The sequence below is a fragment of the Microtus oregoni genome, unplaced genomic scaffold, assembly GCF_018167655.1.
Source record: "Microtus oregoni isolate MIOR12 unplaced genomic scaffold, Mior012 000000F_ref0000247, whole genome shotgun sequence".
NCBI classification, from domain to species: domain Eukaryota; kingdom Metazoa; phylum Chordata; class Mammalia; order Rodentia; family Cricetidae; genus Microtus; species Microtus oregoni.
The window spans coordinates 16180152-16204951 of record NW_024543059.1 but is presented as its reverse complement, the minus strand read 5'-3'; the positions used below and the strand labels follow the sequence as shown (position 1 = coordinate 16204951).

Below are 24800 nucleotides of genomic sequence, written 5' to 3'. Positions count from 1 at the left end.
GCCATTTATGAAATTGTTTGTTCCTGGAAGTGGAGGGAAAAATCGACCTTCCTAGGATTTTGTGATTGCACTGGGACCTTCGAGGCAGCGAAAGGTGCACCGATTTCATGTGTCCAGCAGATGCTTATGGGGTTCTTTCTGTGCTGGAGACGGCACTGGGATTCTGCTCTCAGCCTCTTTCCAGGGGATGTGGGCACCATTGACTATGCGTGTTCCTGGCTCCACACTCCCTGGGGTGGGGGTGGGGGGGCTGAACTATATTCATACTGTGAACTTCAGCTTCCAAATACCCTGGCTGCAATTCCCTCTTCAGGCCTGAAATGTACATAAAGTGCCCACTTGTTCTTGTCAATGTCACTGGAAAAAAAATGTGTCCTTCTGATTAGTGAGACAATGGAAAATGCCAAGGAGAAGAGATGGCCAAGGATATTTTTCCCAGATTGGGAAATAGCCCCTTCCTTTGGTGTGTCATTAATACCATCCATCACAGGTCACTTCAGCCTGGACAGAGGAAGGTGGGTGTGGCGCTGACATTGTCACTGTAGAGCTCATATGAGGAATGCAGATGTGTTCATGTCTGTCTTCAAATGGGAAAGAACTCGTGTAAGGGGGCTGAAGTGGTGGGCTCCATTCAGCTCTAACATGGGAACTGCCACCCCCTTCCATGTTCCTAGAGCCTAGCACAGGGAGGGGTCCTTGGGCCTCAGTTTCCTTGCTACGTTCATAATACTCAAAGCTGCTGCAGGTACCAAATGAGGTAGCGTCTGAGCGTACACTTTGTAAGTAGTAAATTATGAAGCTGGCCTCTGCTGTCAACACACATGCATTTTGCGCCTTGTTTGAGGAGCGATTGAGGTCATGTGTTAGCATCACCAACATTTGATAAACCATGGAGCTACCCAAGTAGAACACTTCCCGTCATCCAGTTCTGTTCCTCGTTTAAGGTCTAGTGTGTTAAAGATAATGATGTCAGAGCCAGATGTGATGTTGGATCCCAGCACAAGCCTGGGTGGGTGATGGAATAATAACGGTCTGCAATAATGGACGGGCTGTGCACTCGTGTGTGTGTGTGTGTGTGATAGTATGTATGTGTGTATGGCATGTATATGTGGTATGTATGGGGAGAGTCGGGGCGTGGTATCTATGTGTGTGGGGTGGTGTGTATGTGTGGTGTATATGTGGTGTATGTATATGTATGTGTGTGGTGTGTGTGTGTGCACGCATGCGCATGGGGATAGTCACTCATATAAGTGATCCAACTATTGCCTTGGTACCTGGTAATATTGGGCGTGGGAAGGTGGTGATGGCTCACAGGCAGATCAGACAGCCCACTAACCAAGCTGAAAGAGCTGTTGTTTGGTTCTGGAAGGAGGTCCTCTGGTCTTGAGTACAGCAAGCCCCTTCTTTGCCTTCTCTGGGGAGCACACCTTTGCCAAGTTTGCATAGTGTTTGTATATTTAAACTCATAATAGCAGGACACTCTGGCATAGGGTGCTCGACCCTGCCCACCTCTTTTAAGCCTCTCAGTGACTCTTCAAGGAAGGTCCTATTAGATCCATTTAATGGGCTGCCAAGAGGTCCAAGATCATGCAAGTAGTGTGTAATACAGCTGCACATCAGGCAAAATCTGTCTTTCCCGAGAGCCCAGGAGTAGCTCCCCTCCCTTGCCAGCACTACTAATCAGGAAATCTCTCAGGTGGTGGAAGTCTTTGCTGGACCCCAGTTGTTCTAAAGGACTCTGTTTCCCTCAGATGCTAAGAAGGAAGCTCATTTTATAATCTGACTGGTTTCTTGGTCTAGATTAACCTAGGACTGGTGCTGTTCAAATGGGCTTATGTCCCCTAGAAGACACTAGAGACTGCTGTGGCCTCTGCGGTGTCACCAGAGCTGCGGAGGGTTTGCCTTCTAGAGGTCTGCAGTGGGTGTCCACGGAGAGGTTCCCAGCTCTGTCTCCTTCCTTCTGCCTACAACCGCTTGTTTCTGCTGTGAGTTATCTTGGTTTGTGAGGCAGCCATGTCTGAAGTAGATTGCTCCCTTTTTGGCCTACTGAGATGTTCTTCAGTCACACAGGGAGGAGAGTAGGAGAAATACAGCCTTGAACAGTAGCTTCTCTGAATGACAGAAAATTAAAACCTCCATTTTGGATGGAGATATGTTTTGCCAGCTCTGCAAGGTGGCCTTTAAAATACCCAAAAGCTGCCGCCAGTCCAGGTCACAGTGAGTTTTCTCTCTCAGCACACAGCAGCAAGGCAGCTAGCTGCCCACCTCTCAACCTAATGGAGCACACTGGCAAGGCAATTCTGCTTACGGATCACAGTGGAGGTCCTTCAGACTAATGGAGTCTTTCCCGCTGGCTTGATCTGTTTACAAGATGTCTGCTATGTGCTCAACACCCGAGTGTCCATCTGTGTAGAATGTCAATAGGAAAATCTCTTTAGAAGACATTGGCTGGTGTCCCCAGCATGGAGATTAATGCGATAACTCATCATTCTTATGAAGAAATGAGACTAGCGAATTCTCTGGTCATGAGCGGACATTTACATGTGAAGGAGGGCCATGGTGGTCTTAGAGTCTACAGGAGATAGGTCCCCATACAGAAATTCCTACAAAATGGGTTACATGCCCCTGAGGACTGTCGCTGTGGCCCCGGTGGTGACTGACAACACATGTCCCAGCAGAGCTGAGAGTCTGGTTCCAGCAGCCAAGCAAATGTTCTTCACACCTCCAGCCTTACGTCAGTCCCTCACATGAACGGTAGGCTATCCACGGCTCGTTACCCACTGCCATGACAACGTTTCTGTGGCACCATCTTCCAGCCTGACTCCTGGAATTCCCCTTTTAAGTAGAGTACTGCTACGTCATTCCGTGGTGACTCACGGTCCCCACTCCAGAGCCGTCCCTCTGGTTCTGTCGGCCTCACACTCTGAGCCTCAGCTTTGCTTGTGACCCCAATGTCCGTACACACTCCGCTTCTCGCTCTCTTCTGTTCCACCTCTCCTCAAGGATCCCCGACTGTGATGCCATCTCTTTTCTCTCCTTCTGCTTCCTCTTTGGCTTCCTCCAGGGTTTGTTGTTGACCTTCAGGATGTGGTACGTACTCTTCCACTCTACAGATCTGCTGACCGACCACTCTACAGATCTGTGGATTATACTTCTTGTGTTATAGCCACCAAGGGCAGACTGAGGCTGAGGCCTTTGATACAGCAGGATTAGGGTGGCGTTTATAAAGCGCACCCTCCCGGAGCTGGCACGAACACTTCTCGCAGTTGATAAGAACACCTCTCCGGGAGGCTCTGTTCTTTTCATTTGCCAAGGACACTCTTCCTTGGCCACTTAAAGCAGGTGGATTAATTTTTGGGAAATGCTTGTGTTTTCTTCCCGCTTGTGGGGAAGGATTCGCCCTACTTCTGTTGAAATCGTCCCCCTCACTGGCCGCCTTCTAACCTCCCAGGACACTGAAAAGGTGGCAACGTTTATGTGTTGGGAAGGCCCAGCAGAGAAGGAGCTCCAGCAGGGGCCTGTCTGCTGCTCCAGCAGGGGCCTGTCTGCTGCTCCTTGCATTGGATTTCACAGAAAGAGGTCGGGAATGGACTTAGAACAAGCGCCTGTTCATTATAGGCAAAAGGGAATTTGAACAAAAGTCAAAAGAGGAAGGCCGCTGGCAGACCAAGGGTGGCAGCTGGGACTCGCCCTCGGGCTTCAAAAAGGCTGAGAAGTTTTGCTTCTAGAGTGGGAGGCAAGAGAGAGCGAGGCCCAGAACAACAGTAGGGTGTTTGTATTGGATGGATGGGGAGACAGGAACATTTGAGGGTGTGAACTTACTTCTATTTCTTTACTTGGCAAAGTGGTTCATTTAGCTCCAACCCCAAAATATACCAACCCTGTGTGCTTCCTTTTGAATTTTTATTTTTCTAGATTGTTCAGTATCCTCCATGCAAAGATCTGATAAAGCCAAGCTCAGGGCTGCCTTGCAGCAGAGGCCTGGCCACGTGTGTTAAAAGCCCCTTAGAGTTGCTTTCAGATGCCTGTTTCTCTAACCCTGGAGTACGAAGCCGCTTTCTTTAAAGAGCTTAAAATGTTCTGTGAGCCTTTTGTATGTCTGTAGATATTTTATAATTTTAAACCCCCTTAACCCACATAGTTCCTTGAGTTCCGTAGCTCAGCTTCTTTCCCTCTTTAGCCTGTGAAGGAACCTATGCTCCTTCCCTCATCTTTAGACAAAATTAACATGAGGTTTATATGATTTCCCATAAGATTCCTTGGCAGAATCAGGATTCAGACCCCAAGGCCTCTGATTCCAAAAACCTGTGTTGTTCGGATAGATCGTGTGGGCTCTTGAGCTGTCTCAAAATATGCAGAGAGTAAGAGGCCCACCCAAAGCTGCCCGGTACATACAGCAATGCTCGGGGGGAGAGCCACTCCAGATGGCTTTAGTAGAAGTATAGAGGATATGCATGATACCTTCTCCCCAACCCCTACTCCTCACTCCCACCTCCGGCCCCAGACACCAGTCTAGCCCTTCTGGGTCTTACCACTTGGGTTGTGCCCTGGATGGTTCAGTTCTAAGAATCCACAGTACTGAGAGCGGAGGCTATGAGCGTCTCTCCCACACTCTCCCTTCCTTCATTTTTTAGCCCAGGGCCTCAGCATCAATCAGTGGTGGGTACTTATCTGTGTTGGCTGCTCACGCCTGTTATCTGAGACTGGGTCTCGGTGGAGCCCATGTGACCTCCACGCCTGCTGCCGTGGGCTGGCAGAGGTTCTTGTTCCTGCTCATAGCTTCCAATAACTTGAAGAAGGAAAGCGTGCCTTCCAAAGCTGCGCATGCTGCATTCTCTTGCCCTCAGAGCCTTCTGTCGGTCTCAGAAGGATGAAGATGCTGGGGCTGTCATCACTGACTAGCCTTGTATTAAGGGCCCAGTGGTACGGCGCTGAGGAGAGCCATTGCTCTCACAAGTGATAGAATTCATCATAAGAGCCACAGAGCTGAGAGGGGCAGGGGGATGCGTGAGCTCAGCTCCAGTAGGTCGGGAGACGGGATGAGTCAGTTTTCCCTGTGGGGAGGTGAAGGGCTTGGCACGTGGGTCAGATCCCCATGCGGATCTACCGTTTGATGCTTACCTTGGTGAGATGCAAGATTGGCAGCTTGATAGCCATGCTCCCACTGGCTCCCACCTGCATCCTCCATCCTCCATCCCTCCTTTCTAGGAGCTTGTCTGCAGAACGGCAGGTCTGTGTGGCTCCTGGGACATGCCCCGAGTTTCTTTGTGCTGTAGATCCGGAGCTGTTCTCTTCACCTGTACTCTTCTCTGAAAAAATCTAGCAGATGGGCCTGGGGATGAAACTCAGTTGGTGGAATGCTCGTCTAGCGTGCATGAAGCCCTGGGGTTTGATCGCTACCATGTAAAACATACGATCAGGAATTCGAGTTATGCTTGGCTGCTTTGCAAGTTCTGGGTCAGTCTAGAATGCATGAGATGCTGTCCAGAAAGAAAGGAGAAACAAAAGGGAGGGCAGTGGTGGCTCACGCCTTTAATCCCAGCACTCGGAAGGCAGAGGCAAGAGAATCTCTGTGAGTTCGAGGCCAGCCTGGTCTACAAAGGAAAATCCAGGACAGCCAGGACTGTTGCACAGAGAAACCCTGTCTGGAAACCACCACCCTACCCCACCCCCTGCGCCCAAAAAGAAGAAGATGAGAGGTGGGTGGTAGGTGTAGGCCTGTCCTTGCAGCAGATGAGGCAGTGGAGTTGGTCAGGTTCTGATAAACAAGGAATTTGCTTTGATATTAGAGTTTAATTTTAGTATAGGTTTTTAAAAGCACAGTATTTGAAGCCATGGAATCTCCTATTAAAATATTTTCTTAGAAATGTCCTCTTTGAAGACTCTGGAATCTCTAGAGGGAACAGCTGGCTTTTGTTTTGTTTGTTTGTTCCTGTTCAGCATGGGTTGGTTTCTTTATGGTAGAGAACATTTCTGAGTCGGGGAGGGGCAGGTTCTAGGCGTTTCTCCATCCTTCTCTAGGGCACGGCATATCCCCCCCCCCCCCCCGCCCCCCAGCTGCTTTGCCCTCTTTGCAAGCGGGAGAGACCAGCTTCTCTTCAGCATTTCTGTAGATGCAAAGTGCCCAATTAAATGTTCATGTTTAACTGGTGACTCAGCCTTCAGTTATTTTTACTTTAGTGAGCTTCTTTTGTGAAAACTGGTGGGTTAGTAGCCATCCCTGACATTTCGGTGTGAAGTCTTCAGGTTCTTGCTTTTCTTAAAAGAATTCCTTTTGAAGTTTATTTTCTTTTCTTTGTACGAGTGTTTTGCTCACATGTATGTATTTGTACACCATGCATGCCTGGTACCCACAGAGAAGTCAGAAAAGGCATCGGATACCCTGGTACTGGAGTCGTGGATGCTTGTGAACCTCCGTGTGAGTGGGTGATGGGAACTGAACCCGGGTCCTGAACTGAACAAATGGCCTTCACTGCTGGGCATCTCTGCAGCCCCAGGTCTTGTTTTTGACTGGGAACTCAGAAGCAATCTCTGGAAACTTCAGCAGGTCTTACGACTTGGTAAAAGAATTCAGTTAAATAAAACAACTATCACCTGAATGAGTTGGCACAAAAAAAAAGAGAGAGAATTTCAAGGTCTAAATTTTTAATGAAATTGAAGGCAACATTAACATAAATATATTTAATTATCTACCATGTCTTCTACTTAATCAAATTATGTGTGACCTTGTTTGTACAGCCTTTCATCTTGTAGGATCTAATTTATAAGAGATGTCACTCTAAGTCAGTAAGGGTGTATGTGTGTGTGTGTGCGCGCGTCTGTCTTTATTGGGTTTTTGTTTGGGTCTGATTTAGGTTTTGAGACATCTTACTCTATAGCTCTGGCTGGCTGCAAATAAGATCCCGCTGCTTCCAGAGCTCGGGGCTTGCACTTGTGTCTCTGTGGCTGACTCCTGAGGAGTCTTCTGAGCTGTAGCTCTAGCAACTTCAGCATGAGAAACCCGCTCTGATCTCCCTGGGTGGTCCCAAGAGTCAGCAGCAGCAGTTGGCCAAGGGAAAGAGCTAGTTGGAATAGAGCTAGTTACTCAATGCTGATGCTGAAAAAAAATAATAAATGCCTCTTGGCATCTTTTGAAATGGGAATTGGTGCGGTTGCCAGGCTATCTCATCACTTGGGAGTCTGAAGTAGCCGTGGTCCAGAAGGAGGGTCTTTCAAAGCCCATAGCATGTGAGTAGAACACTGCATCTTCCCCAAACTCTGAGGGAGAAAGATCTGGATCATGTGGACGTGTTCTGTGAGCTGCTGGCTCAGATGTTCAACAATCAGGAGGATTAGCCCCAGAGTGGGACCCGGGTTTTCAGCTATTGCCCAGTTCTCAGTAGATGAGGCCAAGTCTCAAAACCTCTCAGAAGTTCCTCCCAAAGTCTCCCATCCATGAGAGTGTGATGGTTTGAACGGAAATGTCCCCTATAGGCTCAGGTGTTTGAATACTTGGTCCAGTTAATGGCACTGTTTAGGGAGGTTTAGGAGGTGGGGCCTTGCTGGATGATGTGTGTCACTAGGGATGGGCGCTGAGGTGTGAAAACCTGGAGCCAATCCTGTTCTATGTCGGCTTCCTGCTTGATGTTCAAGATGTGGCCCTCAGCCTCCTGCCACCACTTCTGCCCACCGCCATCGCCTCTAGCTTTCTGGAACAGTGAGCCCAAACACCTTGGTCATGGTATTGGCACAGCAATGGATAAGTAACTTATACTGGTGGTAAATAACTCCAAGGTGCCAAGACACATCTTGAGTGGACATCGAACTTCCTCCTGTCCATCCTCTCCTGGGCTTAGCTCCTGTGGCATATGGCAACTCTGACTTCTCAGTGAAGTGGCAGGAACTGGCTCTTTTTCATTCTCTTCAAAGGTCTTGTGCTGCCCACTCTAGGATTGGCTTTTTTTTTTCTTTTTTGCCAAATCAGGATGACATGGAGTGAACATAGGCCATATTTTTGTGGCAGAGTGTTGTTCCTTGACCCCTTAACACCTTCAGTTGCCAGAGGCCTTTGGTGTGCTGGCCTAGAGTTGTGAGTCAGGGCGGGGAGAAGCGTGGGCTTCCTGGCAAGGGGAAGTAAATATAAGGGGCAGGTTTAACCTCCACAGGAGGGTCCCTCTGCAGGACATGGTGGGAATATTGGAAGGCTGTTAGCATAAAACCAGGAGCAATGGTAGCTTGAAACTTCTTTAAGAAAGAGCTTCTCACTGTGCTCCAGACCACGCTGGCCTGGAGCTTGCCCACAGTCCTGCCTCCATCCCACTGAGTCCTGGTACCCCCCGTGGGTACCACCATGCCCAGCTTCTCAGAGCCCTTTGGGGGAACTTGAAGATCACCATCCATTAACCAGTGATGTATTAACTCTAGTAGGGTTCCTCTGTGGAGAATTCTGGGAGAGAGTGTCCTGGGATCCATTTTCACCTTGTTGGAGGCAGTCCCAGCAGCTCTTCCTCCAGCCGTTTCATTGCTTGACGAGGCTCCTGTGTTCATTAGCCAGGTGGCTTTTGTGTGATTTCTGGGTGTCAGATTAAGAAGTGTGCTGAGATAAAAAGGGAAGAGAATTTAGTAGTGATGATGATAATAGTCGATATTTTGAGACACTTACTGCAGTAATATAATGGAATTATTGGTATGAATTACACAGCGGAAAATATAGAATTTTAATTTATTTGAAGAAAGAACAAAGGCCTTGAGGTCTTTGGATTTTATTGTGTGTGGTCTGAGGCAAGAAAGTAGGGGCTGCATTCTGTCACAAATCACAGAGAGAGTCGTCCCCCCCCCCCCACCTTTTAGCCAACGACTGCGGTTGTATCCCCAGAATCTCAGATGTTTCAAACTGAAAGAGTTTTCTACTCCAAACTCAAGCCTCTCATTTTACAGCTGAGATCCTTAGGGCCTGAAAAGCTAAGTGTCTCTTTCAAGGTGACCAGGCCTAACAGGTTCCAGGTCTCAGGTCCTATGCAGGGGCCTCTGTCCTAAGTGATACCCTTGGCCTTGGGAGAGCAATGGAAGTGTGGGAGGCACCGCCTAGGCCTGCAGCATAGGTGGAAATACCAGCCAAGCCTGTCTTAGAGCCCTGCAGTAGCGCTGAGAGCGCCTCTAACGACCTGATGCTGGACATTTGGTGGCACCTACATTGTCTTTTGGATGCTGTATGCATGAGCAATAGAACACTAACTATCAGCCACAGCACCAATGTTTATTCATAAAGTAGCAGGACTGGAGTGTAGGGTAACTCACGGAGAAAAGATTGCTATAGGCACATGGGAAGCCCAATGCAATGGAGACAGGCAGGGAAAGGCTGGCCCCCTTCCTGTAGACTCCCCAGCCCTCCTGTGACATGTTTTCCTCATCTAAGACTGCTTGGGACCCATTTCCACTGGATTTCATCAGCCTAGAAAATGGAGAAGGGGGAGCACTCAAAATAGCTCAAGGTGTTGAGTTTGGTATATCTTCCATCTGGGTAATGACCAGGCCTGACCTTTTTTGGCTGCCATGATCATGAAATTCGGCACATTCAGAATGTTTACTGATAAGTGCCAGGTCAGATTTGTAAAAAAGAAAAACAGAGAGAGTTACCACCATAAAATAAAACAGGTGAGACAAAATGCATGCGAAGAGCTTTGTTTTGGAATTGTCCGATGATTCCTAGTTTAATACCTACATAGACTGATAAGTAGGTAGGTATTTACTGTACACACACACACCCACTTTTAAAGTCCTAGACTTGATACACTGAGGTCCAGATCTGGATGTAGCTGTTCCGGGCCTTTCCTTACTCAAGTATTCTTATCTCCAAGTTCCTAAAGTGCGTAGAATCCTGGCTTGTTTCCCCCAGTTGTATGCAGGTGGTACTTAACTGTGGTTCCGTGCCATGCTGAGCACCCAGGCAGTAGTCATCTACTTAAGCCTGCTAGGATTTAAGGGTGCACTCCCTAGAGGCACGCTTGCTGCCAAGAACCCTCAGATTCAAGCCTTAGGCCAAGGCTGTGAATTCGGGTCTTCATAATCGTAAACCATCCATGGAATTGTCTGCCCAGAATTGAATTTTAAAACCTTTTCATTTTTTTAAGGGTTGAGGAAATTAATTCTTTGCTGCATTTGCTCTTTAAAAATAGCTGTAGGGGAGGGCACTGTCTGTCGATGAAAGTCCCCTCTATAGAGTCCTGCACATCTGTAAAGCAGTTCTGTGCCAGAAAGGCCCTCCTTCCACTGCGCGCATGCCATGCACCTGTGGGGTCAGAAGGCTCCGCTAGCTCTTTCCACTTCGCGACCCACTGATCTGGCTGGGTTTCTCTTTCTCCTCTGGTGGGCAGAAAACCCAGAGTTGATCTAGCTGGACTTACATACATAGTCGTTGTGTTTGTCGCTGTGTTTATTTTCCCTGTACAGGATTTTAGCTTTTTTCATTTGTTAGTTGCTGTCTTGAAGCCAGCTAGCACGAATGCATTCATGAATTCCTTCCTTCCCTGAAGGAAGTGATGGACCCAATGCCTTGCACTTTTTAGAAATGTCGTGCCACTGAGTTCCGCCCCTAGCCCTCAAGCTTTCTCTCTAGCAATAAAATAGTTAAAGTCATTGTGAATTTTGAAAATAAATGAAAACACTCTTATAAAAGCATCTTACACCTGGCAATTGATGCTTCTAGCATCCCAGAGATGTGGGTATATACTATTTCCTTATGTGTCATTGGAAATTGTAAAGTGGAAGCATCTAGAAATAACAGTGGTGTAAACTATCCTTTCACATGGAAGAAATCCTGAGTCAGATGACCGAGGTCTGAAGTGGTGGCTCCACTAAATCACCTACTAGGCTGCTGGTTTTAATAGGCTTATAGAGCTACTCCAAGGTTATTTCATGGCCCAAGATGCCTGTTGGAATTGCAGCCATATTGTCTGCATTTCAGGGAGGCAGGAAGGGAAGAGGGCAAAGGGCTGATTGCCTTTTATGGAGTTTTCTTACAACCAGATCATTTAAAATTGGCCAGGATTTAGTCAGTTGGACTCACCTAGCTGCAAGGGAGCCGGGAGCATGTCAGTTTACTCAACAAGACACAATCCCAGGTAAAAGGGCTTTGTCAAAGTTACCTCAAGTGTTTATGGGAAGTTTAGGCATACTTAGGCTTTAATTGATGAATGGTAAAGTAAACCAAACACATCCTATAAGCTTTGACTTTGTTTACTTTTTGAAACTTTGCTATGATTTTATCATTTGTGCATACACTTGATATTTTTAAATATTCAGCCAGTGCAGATCTACCCAAGGCTAGAAGAGACTTTAGATATTTTTTTCCCCCAAGGATTACATGTTCTGGAAGATAATTATAGGGATGATTCAAGTATCAGAGTGATTAAATCTGGCTGGGGTGATGGGGTTGGCATCAAAGGCTTCCCAGACATGTCACAGAACACCTTGTCTGGAGGGACAGCTGCTCTTCTGCCTCATTCACTTTTGCCATGGCAGACTCTGTTTTACCAAATCTTCTGGTTTGATTTTTTTTGCTTGTTTAGTTTTTGTTGTTGTTTTTTAGAAAAAAACAGAAGTATAGATTTTTGCTTGCAATTTGATGTTTGACAATTAATAAACATTTTTTTTTTCTCTAAAATGCCGGGCAAAGCCAGGCATGGTGACTCACATCTATAATCCCAGTACATAAAAGGTTGAATGAAGCAGGAGGACTGCCAAGAGTTCAAGGCCAGCTTGAACTATAGAGTGAGACACTCACCGCCGCTGCTTTGCAAAGGCAGACAAAGATAACACCAGGCCGTGGACCGGAAGCTTAGATCTTTTTTTGTTGTTGTTTTTGGTTTTTTGAGACAGGATTTCTCTGTAGCTTTGGAACCTGGCAGCTTAGCTCTTGAGCCTGGGCTGTGTCTTGTTTTCCTCCTGCAGCTGAGCCTTTGGGCCTGCTGGGCCCAGGTGGCCTGTGATGTGGCTGGGGACCTTGCTCCACAGTTCCTGCCTCACCGTACCCTGGCCCCTGTGGCTAATTTGTCTTGGAATATGAAGAGCTCTACAAATGTCAAGGAGAACAGGGTCACTGTGATGGCTAGCGAGCCTCTCCTTCACCTGCCTTTCATTTTCTTCAGCAGTTTTAGTCTGAAACTCGGGTCCCAGATCTGCCTGCATACCTGTGACTTGGGACCAGCCTCCAGTATCTTCTGTGTTTAGTACCCTTCCTTTCCTTGTTCACTTCTCTCGGTGGCTTTCAGGTAGCACTGCATTTAGCTACCGCTTTTCTTTGTATTTTGGAACCCCGTCCTTGTGCTCTTTACTTCCCGTGGCTCCCATTTTCCCCTCCATTGCTACAGGTCTGGAGAGAGGGCGTGACTTGCTGTGCTGTCTCGCTCTAAAGCCTGAGTTACGTCATCTATCACAGCGATGGCACCTGTCCATGAGCACTGTTCAGGATCGTGTTGTGGGGTGAAGAGGAAAAGTAGGCTTGAGTTTGCTGTAGTCAGAAGGAACATGGAGGAAACTTGCCTGCAGAGCCAGCGAGAGCTCTGGCTCTTGGTGAGGTCACAAAGCCTTCCCACGGCCAGTTTGTGAGAACGTTCAAGAGCATTGCAGACATGTTAATTAAAGAAACTGCCCTTTCCCCTAAAGACTTTAAGTGCAGAGCAAAGAAAAGTAGACTGCTCATGTTTCAATTAAAATGGGTTATTGGCCAGGCTTGGTGGCACATACCCGTAATACCAGCCCTTGGGAAGTCCAGGCAAGGGGGGTGACATGAATTCAAGGCCAGTCGGTGTGGTGCGTCGGCCACCCGTCTCCAAACAGCACAAAAGGAAGGGTGCTGTCTTGTTCTCGCAAGCCTAACCTACATCTGCTTCTCTTCCAGCTTTTAGGTTAATTTGAATATAAGATCAGATCTGACTGGCCTAAGTGTTCAACTCTTCAAGGAATATCCACATTCTCCGTGAGAGGAATAACAACATAGGTATGTCCCGCTAAGACGCGTCTCTGTTCCGTTTCGCCTCCCTGTGAATTATAGTAAACAGTGCACGCTTGTGGAAAGGCAAGGATCCTTTGATGACTTTCTAGACTTGACCAACAAGGAGAACAAGGAGCCATGGCCAGCTTCTGTTCTCACTCCAGGACAAAGGAGGGCAAGGAGGACAAAGAAACAAACCTTATTTCCATTTCCCCAGCACATCAAAGAAATTTGGAATTTCTGGTAGATTTTTCATTTCTGCTTTTGTTGTAAGATAGGGTTTCAGGACTGAACATGGTCACACATGCTTTTAATCCCAGGACTCGGGAGACAGAGGCGGGTGGATCTCTGAGTTTCGAGCCGGTCTACAAAGCAAGTTTGAGGGCTACACAGAGAAACCCAATATTGAAAAAAAACAATTCCAAAACAAAACAGCAACAAAAAAACCCCAAATCTTAAAATTGTATCTGGGATATTCTCTTTTTATTATGTATTATTGTTGAGATGGGGGTCTCGTCCCGTGCTGGCCTTGAATGTGGCTGTGTAGTAGAGGGTAATCCTAGCTTTTTAAGCTTTTTTCTTGAAGCATTTATTTTATGTGTGAGTGTGGATGGGCTCTTGCCATAGCGTGTGTGTGGATGTCAGGAACCAACGGTCATTTTTTCCCTTCCACCACGCGCGTTCTGGGGATCAAACTATGGTCATCAACCTTGGCAGCAAGTGTGTTTGCCCACTGAACCATCTTGCCATTCCTCCAGGAATGTGTTGGAACCTCTTTTTCTTTTGTGTCTTGATGACAGAAGGCTACTTAAGAGGCTGTGACCTGTGATCTGTTTCTCACCAATTGAAGAAGCCCTTGCCAGAGATTTCCCAAAGTGTTTTTGGCTCTGTGTTTGTATCTCTTTGATTTTAGAGAAGTCTCCAAGGCCCCCCTGGGTCTCAGGAGTCTTCAATCTATTGTACACATTTTGGAGATTTTTTTTTCACCCTACCCATTAAGTCTCCGTCATTGGCTACTAGAGTTCTCATAACTGTTTTTAACAGTGGCTACTTGAAATCATTCCAAGGAAAGCAGTTACCATAGTTACCAGGGCTATGAGAATTACATTTTCTTTTCTTGTTAGTTTTGTGCTAGCCATCCCCCCAAACCCTCCCCTGTAGTAATAGGGGCAGCAGGGCTGCGTTCTCAGCACCCCCGGCCGCCTGCCCGGCTAGCTTATGCCCAAAATAATTACACAGACACTGTATTCTTTTAATCACTGCTTGGCCCTTTAGCCCTAGCCCTTACTGGCTAATCCTGTTATCCCGATCAACCCATCTCTAATAATCTGTGAGAACCGGTCTTACCGGGAAGATTCTAGCCTAGTCCATCCTGGGTCGGAGCTTCATAGCGTGCGTCTGCCCAGGAGCCAGGAGCATGGCGTCTCTCTCAGGTGTCTGCTCCCCAGAGGAGAGCTGTGGAGACTCTGAGCTCACTTCCTCTTCCTCCCAGCATTTTGTTCTGTTTACTCCTCCCACCTATCCTCTAACCAATAAAATGGGCCAGGGCAGTGCCTTTATTAGCCAATGACCTTCCTCCATCACTCCCCATTTCATTGTGAGACAGGGTGTCATATGGCTTGGGCTGGCCTTGAACTCATGATCCTTGTGCCGCTATTGCCCCCCCCCCCCCGTCCAGTTCTAGGATTACAGGTGTGCATCACCATGCCTGGCTAGTTACCCTAAACCTCAGGGCCACACACGGCTGATGTTCTCTTATTCTGTAGAGCGGCAAGGAAGATTAGATTTTGTTGTTGATGTTCGGTTTCATGTGTTTGAAGCGGTGTATGCATGCTTTGTATGTAAGGGAATTCTTACCTCAGAAGGTGAAATATTAAGACACCTTGTGGGAAATTAGATATGCATGTGTATTTTCTGTATTGCAACCTTAAAATTTGGTCTAGCGGTTGAATTTGGTCTGTCATTGGTCCAATTTTGGACCGATCGCTGCCTTCAGGTACCTCCTGGAGGGGAAAAAGATGTTTTAGTTGACTAGCTCCATTTCACGTTGTCTGAAAGTCTCAGGAGCCAGGACCACCGTGACCTGGGCCAAGACTCAGTAGAATTCTGGAGCCAGGAACTCAGTGGAGAAAAATGATTGAGCTAGGCTGGGGCGGCTTGCTTTCAGTCCACCCTGAAAATAGAGAATGGAGCCAGCACATGGTACGGCTTTACCTGGTGGCACCCACAGTCCCAGGTTGCTGTTCAAGGCTGAAAGCATCACTTGACACACCTGGTGCTCTAGGTGTCATTTAGTCCACAGAGAGTAGAGTGACTTCCCCACAGACATCAAAGAACGACCCCAATGCACCTTACCATCCCCGCTCTCGGGAAGACTCTTGACTGTCCATTTTCCAATTTGTTCATCTTGGAACTGCTTGTGAGATTACAGGAAGAACATAGTGCCCTCCTCAGTCAACACTCAGCTGTTTCTGTGGTTGGGGGTGTTGGCTGGGCGTCGGGGTTGTCAGGTGATAATGATGGATGGGGGTCAGTGGACACCCTGTGGGCATGTGTGAAGCGCATCCGGAGTGGGGTCACACCTCTGCCGTGAAGTGGGCTCCACCCTCCTTGCCCTGGCCGTGTTTGTGAGCCCAGATCTGTGCCTTTGCTTTCTAGAGCAAGATGAATGCCATGCTGGAGACCCCCGAGCTCCCCGCCGTGTTTGACGGGGTGAAGCTGGCTGCCGTAGCTGCTGTTCTCTACGTCATCGTACGGTGTTTGAACCTGAAGAGTCCCACTGCCCCTCCTGACCTCTACTTCCAGGACTCCGGGCTCTCACGCTTCCTGCTCAAATCCTGTCCTCTTCTGACCAAAGAGTGAGTCCGCTGCCCCGCCTGTTCCTACCTGTTGTTCTGTTTGGCTTTGTGTGATGTTCAAAGAATCTTTCCAGCCGAAGGATGTTGTTTATTGGGTTGCATCCTGGGTTCTAGGCTCAACACCACAAAGCAAGCAAGTAAACAATGGATCTCGTATTGTACCTGTAGAGCGTGGATGGAAAATGGCCTTGTTGGTGTTAGAAACAGTCTCGGTAGTCAGCTAGTGTTTAGGTAACGAATGGTGGGAGAAAGGCTCGTATCTTTGTTGCTTATAAACATCCTGTCCTTCACAGCATGGTGTCATCATCATCTATGACAAGGACTTTTCAGAAGACATTAGACATTTTTAGGTAGATATGAAACCTTGGGTAATATTTTAACTCTTGCCACTCTAAGGACAGAGAAGCCATCCCCACAGAGGCCTTGTCGTGGGGTCCTCTTAACCCCTGGACATTAAAAATTGTCTGGAGCACTGGCCAAAAGAACACACTTGAGTGCTTCTTCTGATCCCTTGCATTTTGGATTGGGGCGGCATGCCTCCGAGAGAGGAAACCATGGTCGTGGGATGAATGGAAGCTGGGATCAATCGGGATTCACAACTCGTCTCCAAGAGATGCAGTGTTAAGTTTCCCACTGATGTCTTCAGATTAACGGGGTCTTATTTTGGGGCTCAACCAAGCCAGAAGCAGAAGCGTTCTTTGTCTCCCTTTTTAGTCTGACCAACTCCCTCCCTCCCTTTGCACACCCCACAGCTTGCTCCATTCATCCCCTCTGTCCCTGTGTCTCAAGGCTGTGCTGTGGCCGCGCAGAGAGGTGTCCTTAGCACATGCCTGGCAGGTTTCTAAAACTTGATGGACAGGGAGAAGCCTCCACCCTCTTCCGGGGAGTTGGTGACTGAGTGTATGTTTGACTCCGAGGAGTAGACACAGGGCAACAGGCATCTGAGAGTTCTTGCCTTGTGCAGTCTTGTCATTTGGTTGATTTTTCAGAGGCTAGTAGTCATGGCGGGGGAGCTTCCATGTGGCCCTTGGGTGTTCGGGAGGGTCTCCAGTGCAGTGTCTGAGAGCCAGGACTATGCTGCTGTGGCGCTAATGTCGAGAGATGTTGCTTGATGCTCGTTGGAGGATGTGCATACAACACTAATTTCCTAATTGTGTTTGAAACTGCCCGTGTGAGGAACTGTCCATCACAGTAGCCCACACCCTGGAGCCGTATAGGATATGGTGTTCTTATTACACGATATTTGCTGTTAAAATCTTTTCTGTCAAGGGAATGCATAGTACCTGTGTATTGAAAATTGTCCAGCATTTTACCTTGTATTTTCAATGTTTCTCCTATATTTCCCTTGGATACCTCACTAATCTACACTAGCTAGTGACATTTACAATGGCTTTCAGATTCCCTGGAACCACCAAACCTAGTTCCTCAGTCTTCTCGTTTGCAGAGAGCTTTTGAAAACCAAATTTATGCCAGGTGGTGGCACATGCCTTTAATCCTGAGACCAGCCTGGTCTACAGAGTGAGTTCCAGGACAGCCAGGGCAGTCTTAAAGAAACAAACAAACACACATAACAACAACAAAAACAAACGAACAAATAAAAAAATCCAAATGCATTGCTGAATTTTCATGTTCTCCCCAATCACCTGACTGGAAGCAACTTAGGGAGACGAGGTTTTATTGAACCCCACAGTTTGAAAGGGTGCAGTCCATCTTGGTGAGGAAGGCATGGGGGTGGGAACAGCTTGAGGCTTGCTGGAGCAGTAGTGTGAGGTGGCTGGTGTCTGCAGAGGGGAAGCAAGAGCGTGGGCTCAAGCCACTCCGATGGCCCTAAGCCTGCCATCTAAACCTCATGTCCAGAAGGTTCCACCGCCTGTCAGAACAGCGCTACTATGTGGAAAGCCCGTGGGGGGACTCCTCCCTTTCAAAACCATAACACCCAAGTGCTTAAAACCCTGTAAGTTTATATGCAGACAAGCATAAAATTTGTACTAAGGATTTTAAGGGAGGATCAATGGGAACACCGCTTTTGCTCAGGCTCTGGAAAAATACTATCAATTTTTTATTCTGTACCGCTTGTTCAAAGTGAGAATAAAAGCTGCTTACAGCAGGACTTAAATCTCTTTCTTACTTTCCTTTGAAGATGAACCCAGAAACATTAAGTTCTTCCTTTGTATTCTTCATTTCCTGGCTTGTATTCCTACATGAGTCTGTGGTGTTGACCTGGGGACTGCTACTGAGATGACCGAATCTCACTTCCGGGGTGGTCGAATGCCCCCTCCGTCCTTATGGGTCATCAACCTGAGCCAGTGGCATCCACACAATGTCCCCCAGTCACTGACCAGTCTCCAGGCTTTCTTCCAACGCGGCCTAGACTCGGAGACTGCTGAGGCCCAGGCTAAAGGCAGAGCTCATGTTTGCTTAGGACTTAGGGGCAGCTTGAAAAGATGAGTGTGAAAGACAAATTCTCCAGGAAGCATCTGCTTCCAAGAGCTTTCCCTTGGTCACAGAGCCAGCTCGCCCCGAGCAAGGTTGGGATATTATTTAAGCAGCGGCATTCCAAGCACACAAGCCCCCTCTAACGCGAATGGGACAAAAGGATTCTGTCCCCTGCTAGGTTTTTGTTTTTACCCATTATCTTATTTCTGGTTAGAGTCTGGTACGTGTTCGTGTGGTGCCAGCAAACTGTCCCCACACCCTCCCTTTGGTGCCCGTCCCTGTGTTTCACATTTAACAGCCCTCGGATACGTTCTGCCACCAGATCCTCTGTTTGTTTGTTCCTAGACAAGGTCTTACTATGTAGCTCTGGCTGTCCTGGTAGTCTCTTGTAGACCAGGCTGGCCTCGACCTCACAGAGATCTGCCTGCCTCTGCCTCCTGCCTCTGCCTCCTACATGCTGGGATTAAAGGCGTGCGCCACTGTGCTCAGCTAATCCTCTTAATGGCTCATTTTTCCTGTCATTTTAAGGATTGGGAAGCTGGGCGTGGCAGCGAGGGTACCTAAGACAGACTACAGTGTCTAACGTGGGTTCCCTTCTTGTCCCTGGGCAGAGGTGGACAAGGAGTGTGTGATCTCAGGGTACAAGGGAAAGCACAGAACGGCAAGAGGCTAGCCCACAGGAGGGCTGTTAGCAGGGTTTCCCCCACCAGGTGGCCTTCAGTTCCTGCACATCTATTTCCGTCTCTCTGGTGGAAGCCACTGTCCTCTAATGCCTTTCTCGGAGTCACATTTCCGGAATGGCTTCACTTGTGTTTGAAGCTGAGGGTAGGAAATGGCTATTGTGGGTAAAAACTTCTCCTGGGACTTTGAAGTTTTTTCCCTGGGAGGAAGCTGTCTCCAGGCTCCCCAAACACTCACCTCTGCTAGAAGGTTCGGGTCGCTGATTCACGGTGAGTTGCCCAGTAGCCCGACTCAGGCAGGCAGCTGCTTATTATGACTTCCTTACAAAACCAGACTGAGCCTCTTGCTGTGCCCAGAGAGGAAACAAGATGAACGGTGACTATTCAAAGTAAAGGAAAGAGAGCTTTTTCCTCTTCTTAGCATTAAAGTCAGCTTTTAAGTCTGATTTTAAAATAATTGACCCAAAGGCACATCGCAAATGAGTTCTGTGATGTCTGGGAGACGGCTACTTTGGTGGGATGCTGTACCTCCTGTTCACTTAGCAACACATCAATGTTTACCTAGCGATTCAAGAAGTGTTTGCTTTTGGTGAAACAAGCAGCCCAAAGCTCAATTAGGAGCAATGAGGAGTCTCGGGGTGGTGATACGAGTCTGCATTTTCTTCAGAATAGAAAAATTAATGCGTATTCATCCATTTTAAAATGTAGAAAGTAAAGCACATTTTAAAAAACTTATAATTCCTTTAATCGGAAGTAATATACCACTGCTGTTTGAGCATCTGTGGGGTCTTCTGTATGAAATCAGGATGGTATGATTAATGATATTCCCCCCCCCCCGCTTTCTGTGTGTGTGTGTGTGTGTGTGTGTGTGTGTGTGTGTGTGTCTCGTTTGCTCCTCAGCACTAATCTCCTGTGGTTGGTCCTGGCATCCCTGCTCTCGGTCCTCCTCCGGGAATGGAAATAGAAGTTATACACTGGAAAAGGGAGGAGGGCTCGTTGTGTCTAGAGGGGAGTGGGTAAGTTAGGGAAGGTGTCATGGAATTTGACGCAGTTTAGGATTTTGACTACCAGAACAAAGAAAGAAGCTAAGCAGGGGTAGGGAGGCCTTCTGCTGCCTGTCTGTCAGTCTGTCTTCTCTGACCCTTGCTGTGAACAAGCAGGCACTGTCTCTCTCCAGTACTCTAGGGGTAATCATTTGCATACGGTAAAGTACACAGACCTTAAGTCTACGGTGCAGGGCCTACGTGCTCAGCTGTATAACCACTCCCAAGCTGCCTCCCTGCCTGTGACCCACCCACATGTCATAATAGGACATGAGCTGTCTTCCTCAAGCAGGTCAGCCCTCAAGCCTCCTTCAGGGTGGCCCCAAACTTGTTTGTCCGTTACCATCGTTCAGACATTCTCTCATAGCCCAGGAAGGGCCTGCCCACAGGACTGTTGTCCTCTGGGTACTCCAAATCTCCTTTGGTTTTCACCAGAATACCCTTGGGGTGGATGTCTTGAGGGGTGTGTGTGTGTGTGTGTGTGTGTGTGTGTGTGTGTGTGAGAGAGAGAGAGAGAGAGATGTGTACATGTGTATGTGTGTGAGGGAGATGTTCGTGTGTGTGTGTGATGTTGTGTGTGCATGTGATGTGTGTGTGTGTGTGTTCAAGTACACATGTGTGTATGTGCATATGAATACCAGATATCAATTTTTGGGTGGCTTCTTTGGTCGTTCTCTACCTTTATGTTTTGAGACAGGGCCTCTTTTTTTTTTTATTGATTTTTATTGAGCTCTACATTTTTCTCTGCCCCCCTCCCTGCATCTCCCCTCCCATTCAAGGTCCCCATGCTCCCAATTTACTCAGGAGATCTGAGACAGGGCCTCTTGCTGAACCTGGATTCACCAATCCAGCAAGGCTGGTTGGCCAGTGGTCCCTTGAGGCCACTTGTTTTTGTCTTTCTCCCCACACCCCCAGTGCTGAGTTACGCCTGCCTCCGTGCCTTGGCTTTTATGCGGGTTTGGAGATCCAAACTCAAGTCCTTATACGAGCATGGCAGGCCATTCACTCACTGACCATCCCCCCAGCCACTGAAATAACTCTGCCATCAAAACCTTAGGCCGCATCAGACACTGAGAAAACCTTTCCTATTTACCCCTCCCTTTTAGACCCAGTGAACCCTCCTCCCTTCTCCAGCATATACTTCTCTTTCCATCTGATGCCTCTCATCGGCTTCTGTGAGAGTTTCTGTCACTTTCCACTTCACCACTGGAGTACACATACCCCAGATCAAGAGCCACATGCTTGGCAGAACGGAGCAGGGCCACTGATGCTCCCAAGCCCCGAGGATGGCATCCTTCTGTCTCTTAGTCTCCATCGGCAAGTGTAGGTGAGAGATGCTCAAATTTTGGCAAATGCCATCTGTGCCAACCAAGAGAAACCAAGAAACCACACTGGCCCCTGCTTGCTCAGTGGCACCGCAGGGAGTCAGGTGTCCCTTTAGCACTGACAATGCTGTTTGTCAAGAATGCTGTGTCCTGTCTCTGAGAGATGTGTTTTGTTAAAGGGTTTTTCTAGTCTTATTAGTCAGGGCAGCCCCCAGATGCAGAATGGCCATCCCCAGCTTTTCCCTGGGGCCCCGGCTGAAGTAGCTGCTGGCAGGTGCAGGTTAGAAAGTGAACAGAGGCACCAGGTGGCACTTTCTGTCACCTCCCTCCCTACGGGAAACCAAAGCTGTGCCTTTCCACTCATGAGCAGGCGCGTCTGGCTGCCTTGTGCTCTAGCTAGAGACGAAGGAAGGGACTTCGGGAAAGCATGACGGACTAACAGACAAGCCTGAAATAGAGCTGGTATCTTCATGGGATGTGAAAGACATCTAGACTTCCCTCTCTGTCCGGTGAGGAAAGGCAATGCGACAGAACCCAAGCGGTGTTTAAGGCTTCCCCAGAGACAAAAATATCATAATTTTCTCCTGCCACCAGATGCCACCTGGGTCACCCAGAACTGAATGTTTTTGCTCACAGTGGGTTTGACAACTCCTGAAACTGGACTGTGAGGTCCGCGCCCATTCCGACACCTTGCCAAAACCAACAGTTGGCATCCTGTGCCCTCATGGCATCTTGGAACACTGCTTCAGGGAAGCTGCTTCAACACTGTCACGAGAGAGCCGGCAGAAGCCTGGTGGCCCTTAGGTAGACCCTGATGGGTCATGGTGGTCTTCCCATTGCTTCTCTCAGCAGAGCTCAGGCCCGAAGGGTCTCCTGCTGAACCCTTCTCATCCTGACCAGCCCCTAGCTTTAGTTCTTTGCCATAGCCCTTTGGTTGTCCGGCTGGAAACAGAGGCTCTCCCTCATTAGACTCAGGCGTTGGGGTGGAGCGTAAGTCCTTAGAGATGTTTACATTGGTAGGAATTTTCTGAGGCATTTTTTGAAGATGGGTTTTGTCGTAACTTCACTGAGGCTGCTCTCCCGCTTCGCCACTGTCCTCAGACCTGGATTACTCACTTCGCAATTATTCCTGGCAAGGCAGGGAACAGCTGCTTTTAGTTGTTCTCTCAAACAATATTGATCACTTTCTTATCTGAGATTTTTGTCTGTGTGTGTCTGTCTGTCTGTCTATGAATGTATGCCATTTGTGTACAGTTACCTGCAGAAGCCAAAAGAGGGCACAGGGCTCTAAGGAGAGCTGGAGTTGCAGGTGTTTGAAAGCCCCGAGTGGGTGCTGGGAACTGAACTCGGGTCCTCTGGAAGGGCAGCAGGTGCTGTTTGCCACTGAGCCACCTCCCCAGCCCCTCAGCTCATTCTCTATCCTGTCACCCGAGCTCTCTTCCTAACAGAAAGATCTATTGTTCTTTTATCCACCACAAATAAAAGCCTGGTTCTACATACTGTGCACACTGTGTTTGTCAGAAATGTGCAGGATAAAGGCACTTCTGCCCTAGTGTGCCAAGGAACTTTTAAACAATGAGACATACCCTGCCAGGAAACCCAACACCGATTCAGGTGGCTCTGGCAGAGCAGTGGAATGCATGGAGTTCTTTTCTCTATCAGAAGAATGGAGGACTTCATATATAAACGTCCACTCTCCTGCAGTTTTCCTCCTGCCTCTGTTTTGTAAGACACTTCCTTTGTAGCAACAGTGCCAAAGCCTGGACTAGCTTGCCACCTTTATGCCAGCCTGCAAACCCTGGGCTAGCCTGCCTCCCCATGCCAGCCTGCAAACCCTGGGCTAGCCTGCCTCCCCATGCCAGCCTGCAAACCCTGGGCTAGCCTGCCTCCCCATGCCAGCCTGCAAACTCTGGGCTAGCCTGTCACCCTCATGCCAGCTTGCAAACACTGGGCTAGCCTGCCACCCCCTATGCCAACCTACAAACCCTGGGCTAGCCTGCCTCCCCATGCCAGCCTGCAAACCCTGGGCTAGCCTGCCTCCCCATGCCAGCCTGCAAACTCTGGGCTAGCCTGTCACCCCCCATGCCAGCCTGCAAACCCTAGGCTAGCCTGCCACCCTCATGCCAGCCTGCAAACACTGGGCTAGCCTGCCACCCCATGCCAGCCTGCAAACCCTGGGCTAGCCTGCCACCCCCGTATGCCAACCTGCAAACCCTGGGCCAGCCCCTCTTAGGTAAAGGTCTGTAGCAAGTACAGCTTATTTATAGTGATTCAGAGCTGAAAAGAATTTCATTATCTTGGGTTTAAACTCCTTAATTCCCTCTTGTTCACCCACATTCCAGATGAGATTTAAATCCTTCCGTCCTCTGCTGAACACTAAGCCCGTGTCCTTTTCAGAGGCTAAACTAATTGCTGAGAGTCTTCACTTCATTGACCTGATTTTATCCATTCGGAGAGCTGTACAAATATTTCTTGAGACGCTGTAAGAGGATCTGCAGTGTCCCGATGCGCTTGTCACTTAGCTCTTAGACCTTCAGAGCATAATAACCTGGAACTCCTGAAGATGGAACACTCAGATTGTCTGTATCAGGACCAAACGCTGATGCACAGCCCTGACTGAGGCTCCTTCACCTTAAAGTTGCTTGTGCACACAGTTCAAAGAATCCTTATCACAATCGTACTGTCAAGGCAAACAAAGCAAAGCCAAAGCTGACCCTGGGATTTTGTCCTTCCTTACAAGGCCAACCAGTTTGCCCAAGGCTGGCAGGTGTCCGGTGATGGGGGACTTTCTTTTTCCTTCCTTTTGAGACGGGATCACGTCACGTAGCCCTGGCTGGCCTAGAACTCACTGAGTAGCCCAGGCTGGCCTTGAACTCACAGAGATCCACCTCCTCTGTCTACTGCGTGCTGGGATTAAAGGTGTGGGCCAGCATGCCCGGTGACATGGGACTTTCCGTGCTAATACTGAAGAAGTCTCAGAAAATCGGGATGGGTTGGCCACACTGTTTCTCGCTGTCTTCTCTGGTCATAAAGTGAGGCTGTTGTTTTTGTGGGAATGACTGAGTGAGTATTTGGAGTTGGTAATTGCTTTGCCAGTGACTAGATGTTTGTTCCCCTTCTCTGTCTGTATCCTGGTAGATATTCATCCTAGGAGCAGGCTGACCAGGACAGGAAGGAAGGCACTGCCATCTTTGAAGCATCTTGCCTTGCTTGACTTGAGCTGGGTACCTGACGTGAGCCTGCCCCGAAGTCACCTGCGCCTGTACCTGAGATCCAGATCGTAGCTCTTTGTGACAATCTGTTCCTTCTTTCGGGAATTGCTGAAGCCTGAAATATCTAAAGAGGTTCAGAATCTAAGAATTTTCATGATCCCTCCATTTTATTTAAATAGAGGCTATGTCACTCAAGATAAAACAACCAATTCCAGCTTCCCAAACTCCGCCCTCTCCCACTTGACCCCTCCCCTTGAGGCCCTGTTCCTCAAGCCT

At 48.3% G+C, this 24800-nt stretch overlaps 1 protein-coding gene across 4 annotated transcripts in view; it reads left to right on the top strand.

The window, feature by feature from the left end:
• Abhd2 (abhydrolase domain containing 2, acylglycerol lipase) overlaps nucleotides 1–24800 on the top strand; it is a 90586-nt gene that overhangs the window by 9595 nt on the left and 56191 nt on the right. For 2 of the 4 annotated variants that reach the window (XM_041662230.1, XM_041662344.1), the window contains exons 2-3: nucleotides 12878–12976; nucleotides 15629–15828. In XM_041662230.1, the coding sequence (XP_041518164.1) occupies nucleotides 15635–15828 (194 nt within the window). In that variant the 5' untranslated portion in view covers nucleotides 12878–12976; nucleotides 15629–15634. Of the gene's footprint in view, nucleotides 1–2940; nucleotides 3091–12877; nucleotides 12977–15628; nucleotides 15829–24800 lie in introns of those variants that run through there. The other 2 variants (XM_041662269.1, XM_041662430.1) reach the window with 2 other exon arrangements.